The sequence below is a fragment of the Sinocyclocheilus anshuiensis genome, unplaced genomic scaffold, assembly GCF_001515605.1.
Source record: "Sinocyclocheilus anshuiensis isolate Anshui unplaced genomic scaffold, SAMN03320099.WGS_v1.1 scaffold535, whole genome shotgun sequence".
NCBI classification, from domain to species: Eukaryota; Metazoa; Chordata; class Actinopteri; order Cypriniformes; family Cyprinidae; genus Sinocyclocheilus; species Sinocyclocheilus anshuiensis.
This window is the reverse complement of record NW_015551063.1, coordinates 1892343-1899480: the sequence shown is the minus strand read 5'-3', so window position 1 is coordinate 1899480 and position 7138 is coordinate 1892343. Positions and strand designations below refer to the sequence as shown.

The 7138-nt window shown below is 43.1% G+C and overlaps 1 protein-coding gene across 2 annotated transcripts in view; it reads right to left on the bottom strand.

Moving 5' to 3' along the window:
- Window positions 1–7138, bottom strand: part of LOC107662025 (slit homolog 3 protein-like) — a 195056-nt gene that overhangs the window by 65686 nt on the left and 122232 nt on the right. For both annotated transcript variants that reach the window (XR_001631166.1, XM_016451881.1), the window contains exon 7: window positions 1976–2047. Coding sequence is in view for 1 of the 2 variants with exons in the window: in XM_016451881.1 (XP_016307367.1) it covers window positions 1976–2047 (72 nt within the window). In the remaining variant the exon portion in view is untranslated. The remainder of the gene's footprint in view (window positions 1–1975; window positions 2048–7138) is intronic.

Genomic DNA, 7138 nt, shown 5'->3' with positions numbered 1-7138 from the left:
GAGAGAGAGAGAGAGAGAGAGAGAGAGAGAGAGAGTAATGAGGGACAGATAGCGAGACAGTATCGGATAAAGGTCAGAGGAGGTTTGTACATCTAGCATGAATGCTGGAGTGGATGATCCCTGAGAAATGTCGGGAAACAGAGCTCTCTGAAGACAGAATCAGAAGAGCAATGTTTACCACACACTCAATGTCATATTCCATCTGTGATATGGCATTTAAATGCAAAGGAGGAAGGAAATCGCCGCCAAGATCAAGTAAATATTCATAGGGAGAATCTTTATAAAGCTTGGGTAATGCAGACTCAGAATAACACATCTGAATTAGTGGCAACACAAGTGTGACTGGGTCATTCTATTGTACGGATGATAGTAACATCTCCTCCGAGACCACAGTAAACCGCTCGCAAATCCCCAGAGCATGCACACTCATTTCATCAAGGTCTTCAACAAAATGGCACAATTCCCAATAACATCTTTCACATCTTAACATAAATCTCTCAAGGGCCATTACACAAAGGGTACGAGAGACACAGTTCAAAGAAAAAGTGGTGTCAGCGAATCAAAAGGCGCAGCTATATCGGTCAACACTGTCTGTAAATGAAATAACAGGCCGAATCCAGTTAGGCGGACAAAAACCCACCATTGGCAATTTCAGCAGGGGGCGATGGTTTTAATAGAGCTTTTCCCATTACAAATCCAGTATCTGGCCCCCTGTCTTTGCGGATTAATTACAGATGAGTGGGATTACAGAGATGGATGACATGGGGAGAAGGAGCCTCGGCTGCCTCAGGTGCGCATGGGATAAGCCGAGGACAGGCACAATGGGGCAGCTCCACGTGTACACACACCCTATCGACCGTGGTACACAGAAAATGACTACTTGTCTAGCGGTGGGAGTGCTTTTCATTTGTCTGAGTTATTGAATGGCAAGCGTCATGGGGTGATATCATTTGATCTAATTGAATGCACAAAGATAGTACGTCTGTAGAAGGGCAGGTGAGGTGGGGGAAAGGTGAGGTGAACTGGACTATTTCATCAGAAACCTGGAGCCAAACCACCATCCTACTAAATGGATTACCAGCATCTCTAAACATTTGATTTAATAAGTTGTTTTTATGAGCAACAAATTCAATATAGATATATCAGGGATATTAGAGACAGAAAATTCAATCCAAAGGAACTGGGAAGCAACCAAAGCCTCGCTGTGGATAATTCAATACTGCCCAGGGAGCAACGCGCCTGGCCATCCGAGCATCAGCAAATTCAATCCCGCATGAGGGGGCTGGTCTGTCTGATGGGAGGGAGGCCAGACTGCTCGGCTGTGGAGCTCGAGTTATGGATGACTCCGAGTCCAGGCATCAGGGAGAACACTCGATGGCCATGATGGAAAGAGGAGGAGAGATGGAAAAAGAAATGACTTATTGAAGGAGGAAGCTCCGAACATGTGCACAATAACCCTTAAGCCTTGAGTTTCATAGAGAGATTCAAATTCCCAGAAGCCCAAAAATCAAACTAGCGTTTACTCCTGACATATTTCTTTATTTATTCCTCTATTAGAGCCAAAGCTCTGAGAAGAACGACCACACTCGAATAATAACAAAAGCATCTCTGAGTCCTGTTAATATCGCAGGTCAGCCACAGACTGGAACGCTTCGGGCGAGGTTTGGGTACTGTGTAATTATTTATATCAATTGTGGTTTGGGTCTGACAGTGCAAACGCAGAGTAGTGACACAGGCATCTGTGTAAGAAAACCATCTTAACATCTTCAGCTAAGACAATGTCTGCTGCACAAACAGACCACAGCTCTGAAAACTGGCACGGCGTCACCGCAGAGCCTGGAAGGGGGCTCGAGTCAGGCAGCAAATCCTCTCAAAAAGAGTGAAGATTTAGCATTAACGTCTCTAAATGTAGATATATGAATGTCTGATTGTATAGCATTACCATGAAGTGGACAAGAAGCTCCTCAGTACTTACAGTGTCCGCAGCTTGGGCATGTGGTTGAAGCTTGACAGCGGGATGAGGGTGATGTTGTTGTTGTTGAGAGTGCTAGAAGGAAAAGAAGAGAGAACAAATATTAGAAAAAGGCATTTACTTAGTAAACAGACAGCGAGTGACTCCAGATAACATTTGGGAATGAAGACCAGACCATGCACAACAGCGTTTTGCTGAATTCACTGAACCATGTATGCAAGCCTGTTTTCTTAGAGTAAAATATAAAAAAGTAATTGTTAGATAACTTTTTAAATAAGAAAAAGTCACTGGGAGTAGTGTGTTCACATAAGCGTATAATGTCTGAATGATATCATCGATGATGTGCACACTTATAATTATGGATGGTGGTGCTCTCTGCTTCCTGTCATACCAGCCACAGTTCTGATTAGTGCTACTTAGTTGACCTAATCTTGCAATCAGTCCATCCCACCCCATAACCCCCCAACCTATCGCACACATGCAGAACACACAGCCTCCTGTACCTCCACCTCTTGGAAAAGGGTCTGGAATTTCTCAATTTAGGATTTTAATGGTTCCTGCTTGGTGAGGAAAAACTGCAGAATCTCTCAGACTATGCCAACTCAGTTTACAGCTTGGGTTTGGGGTCTGAATGTTCCTTCTAATTAATCCTCCAAAAGCCCCTCTTGAGTACAGTGCATCCATGATTTACATTTACATTTATGGATTTGGAAGATGCCTTTTATCCAAAGTGAATTAGATTGCATTCAAGTTATACACTTTTTTTTTGTTTCCAATTCATTCATTCCTGGGAACTGAACCCATGACCATGTTCTACTGTTTGAGCTACACGAAGACAAACAGTCTCATAATCTCAGAGCCTACTGACTGATCAGACCAGCTGCTGGTCTTGCTTTTTATCCAAGGCTGGTTAATTCAGTCTCAACACAAACAAGCTATTTACACTATTTACCATTGGAGTGATCAGATTTACAATTCTGACCAATGGAAATTTCCCAACCCGAGTCCATTTCTTGGTACTATAAAATTGCACAAATCAGAGGAAAGCTAATCCCTCTAAAATATAACATTCTTGTGGGACTTTAAATGATATCTGAATATTGATTTTGGCTTGGATCTTTGGTGGAACACTTTATTATGAGTGATGGAAAGGAGAAAACTAACTAAATGGAATGGAAAATGATTGTTATTCTACACATAGACACACAGACAATTCCACACAAATTACACACAGGGTGAAGGAATCACCCTTGCGAAGAGTTGACCAAATCCGCACCAGAAATTGATCCTCTTGTCAAGGCTGCTGCGGCTCAGAGGTTTCATTGCTGTTCTCTGCTGCTCTATAGAGATGTAAATAGAAGAAGCTCTGGGCAAGCCGGAGGGAGGAATGCCCTGGTAAAAGCCTGTAATACCAAACCAACACCGAGGGAAAATGCACTTTGCTCAGGAAGGACTATCTCTTATCTATGAAACCTTGGGAGCATCCTCCAAAGTTAGTTGAAGTAAGTGAAGAAAAAACAGAACATAAATGAATACAAGTCTGAGAACTGAAGAAGGACTGTTAAAGAGAGAACAGGATCCACAGAGAGCGGCGAACAGCTTGTGCTTGCTGTGGTAGTGCTCTCTCGCTCATTCATATTTCAGCCATCCGGTTTCCAGGATTAGAAGCTCTGAGTAAAAATAAATCTCATATAGATTTAATTCATGCAGTCATAATTTGAAAAAGCTGGAGCCGGACGGGGGCGTCACAGTTACGTTAAGTCGGCTTAAACCTGACATGTTCATGCCGAGAGCCATGACCTTTGGTGTCTCAGAGGATCGACTGCACCTGTTATTACGGACGTCTTAAGCTTTGCTGCAAGAAACACTGAGCACTGGACCAAGGGTCTTAAAGAAGATCCCACCAGAGAGATGCTGTCTTCCGCAAGACTGTCTTCCCTTTATCCAGCCCTCCGCACTGCAGAGGGCCGGCCACTGCTGCAGCGTGGGATCTCAGCAAATAACAGTGCAGCATGAGTGGCTCGTGCTAAAGCCACTTGTGATAAATGAAGATCACCTTGAGTCTTTAACATTCCTTTGTCTTCATCGCCGGCAATATTAAGTCATTCCGCCTGTGTCGCCTTGTAGTTGACCATAAATCAAAAATGTGAGAAGGACCACATTCACAGTGTCTCCTGAGAAAGTGCATCCAAGCTGAAATTAAATGAAATCAATGCTGGATCCTAACAAATACAGCGCTGTACAGCTTGACTGTGTAACTTTATGATTTTATTTAAAGCTCTATTGATGCAGGCATCAATAAAACCGGGCAGCTGTTAATGGCTCACAACGCTTGGTCTTCAGACCGTCTCAGAGGGGCACGTTTTCTTTTTACTTCCCTTTCCTTTTCTCGGCTATGTCAAGAAAGCTTTCCCACAGTCGCAAAAAGCTCGACAGTGGGGTTTTGAGTGCTCTGAGGCTTTCTTCAGGCCCTCATTAGAGGGACTTGGAGAGGGTCTCTGGATACTTCACTCCAGTGTTCTCAGAGCCAGGACATTTCGAAATAAGAGTGAGGTTGTTTTGGTGGATGCAGGGGGCTGAAGGGAAATAACTGAAGTGCTCCCGGCATCTGACTTAGTGCCATTCACTTGCACAACTGAGAAATCAGGAGGCAAAGACAAGCGTTATTTGACATGGCAGGCTTGAGGAAAGTCAATACTCTTCCTGTGAGTGTGTAACTGTCCTGGTAATTGGCCATTATTCTAAATCACTCTGGTAAGAAATCTTGCGTTAATATATATAAATGTAAAGGATGATGGTGTTCGGCTCAACTTTTTGTCTTCTCAATCCTTTGTCTCCTTCATATGGTGTAAAACCGAGTGCTATATAGAGTAGGGAATATACACAACCTTCACTTAATCTCTTGGAAACTCGAGTGAGCCAACATGTCTGTGATGTAGTCATGGATCCATGGGAAACTATTATCACTACTACAGCACAATAGTGAGTTTGCAATACAAGCGTCCATCTGAGCAACCATTTACAGGGCATCCCTGTGTTGGGCCCTCGAGTCAAAACAAATGAATAAAGTGCCTCCAGATGGAGAGCAATTTCATTATGAGTGCTCAGACTCCACTTGTTGCAGTGTGATGGAATTCATGTGAACAGGATGGAAATCTTTGCCATCGTTTTGCTTAGAATCGCAAGTTCAGCTACAGCACAAAGCCACAATCAGATGTTATTCTGCTAATTCAAATAAACCCAGTGAGGATAAACACAGAAATAACATGATCTGCCGTGCATAATCCCATCCATGTGGTTTGCGTCCAAGTGTAGGCTTATTAAAAAAAAAAGAAACACTAGTGCTTAGCATTTGTAACTAAAAAAATGGGAAGCTTTATGGCTGCTAAAACCTACCCTTTGCCTCATCTGAAAAGAGAAAAAGAGCTCAATATCCCTCGATGGTGCAGAGGATGGGAGGAGAGGTGAAAAGAACAGGTACTACACCGAAAACAGACATGCTTCCACCGCCATTGATGAGGCCATTATTGCACAAATGAGGAAAGATTGAATCGAAGCTCTTCCGTCGGCCTCCCTCCTCTCTCTGGCCATCCATGAGCAAATGATTAATTGAGCACAAGGGTTCGACTGCTGAAATGCACGATTTCCAGCCCGCCCCTCCCTATCTCCCCGAGCTTTGGCGTAGACCACACGAAGATAACGCAATGGGGCCATGTCTGGTGGCAAAGCAATTTCCTACGTTTGAAAGTGCTGTTTGTGAGCTAATGACAGCTCTCTCCCCCTCCACTCCCCTAATCCATCCTCTCATTTAGCCATCAGCTTGCCCTTTCTCCCTCCGCCTGCCTGTTGTCTGTCACATAAAGACTCATCTATTGACTAAAGATTTGTCCAGTGGGAGGCCAACCCGTGTTAGAAATTAAAGATGCATGGAATATCTGATTCAAGGGAATCTGTGCTCTCGAGTTCCCAAAGCGGGACCGCCAGCACCTAGCTATCAGTCTAGAGGACAATTGTTAAATCTAAAAAGAACTAATGTTTTTTATGGGAGCACAGGGTATAGAAATGATTAGGATAAGGGGTGGCAGGGGCCGAAAAGGAGCAAAGCTCAGTGTTATCGTTGCCAAGAGGAACATTCAAAAGGTCTTGCTTTGAGAAAATGACATTATAAGGGTAGAATAACTGCCAAACCATAAACCTGAGGAGAGGAAAATTATATTTCTCTAACCTTCCATATGAAATACACAATATTTCATTTTGTAATATATTTAGGTTTTGATCAAACGTTCCCCAAAACAATCCCTGGACGTCACCGTGACCACAGAAATGTGATAGCCTCTTCCATTCAGCATTTTTCTTGAGTCTGACGGCATGGCATTTTGTAACCAGGATTAATAATCCACCTCCTCATGCTCCCTTACACAATCAGTGTTTAATCTGAAAATACACTGCAAATACTCTGGAGGTTTAACCTGGTTGGTATTTCGTGGCTCTTCAAGTGAGTCTCTTTAAATAAAAATGTGAAAACCTCATTAAGCGAGTACATCTGTGGATTCAAAAGAAGAAGATGCCTTTGGCGAGGCCATAGTGCGGCGTGGTGCATATTGACAAGGCCTGGTGAACCGCAAAGACGTCCCTTTGGGGCACATTGCCCATGCCATCATGCTAAACTCACTTTAGTTCGACCAGCAAGGAATGTGCCAAGCTGTCAAGAAAAATGTACCGTGCACACATTGACAAATGACAGCATTTGGCAGGAGGAGAGGACGGTGGTAAAATTAAAATTTGGGCCTTCTTATCAATGCATGGTGGGAAGGAAAGTCACCTTCAGGAGATGGCACGGAAATGTCTCGGCTCATAAAAAAAAATTACACAGCGGGGCAAAAAAATTTCACATGATTTTACATTTGATTCAGTGCCAGAATTTTCTGTACAAAAGTGGTTATAAAATATGCAGAGGCTCCAGCGCTTGTGAGAGTGCTGTGTATAGACGAAGCTGAGTGAGGTATATGGGGAATTTCCAAAATGCTCTTTCTTTACAATACTATAAATTCCCTTCTCATATTTAATCGACCTTTTATAAAATAGCCCTAAAGGACCATTATAACATATTTGTGAGCGTTTCCACAAAAGAGCCAAGTGTTTAAAGACAGCAACAAACATGAAGTA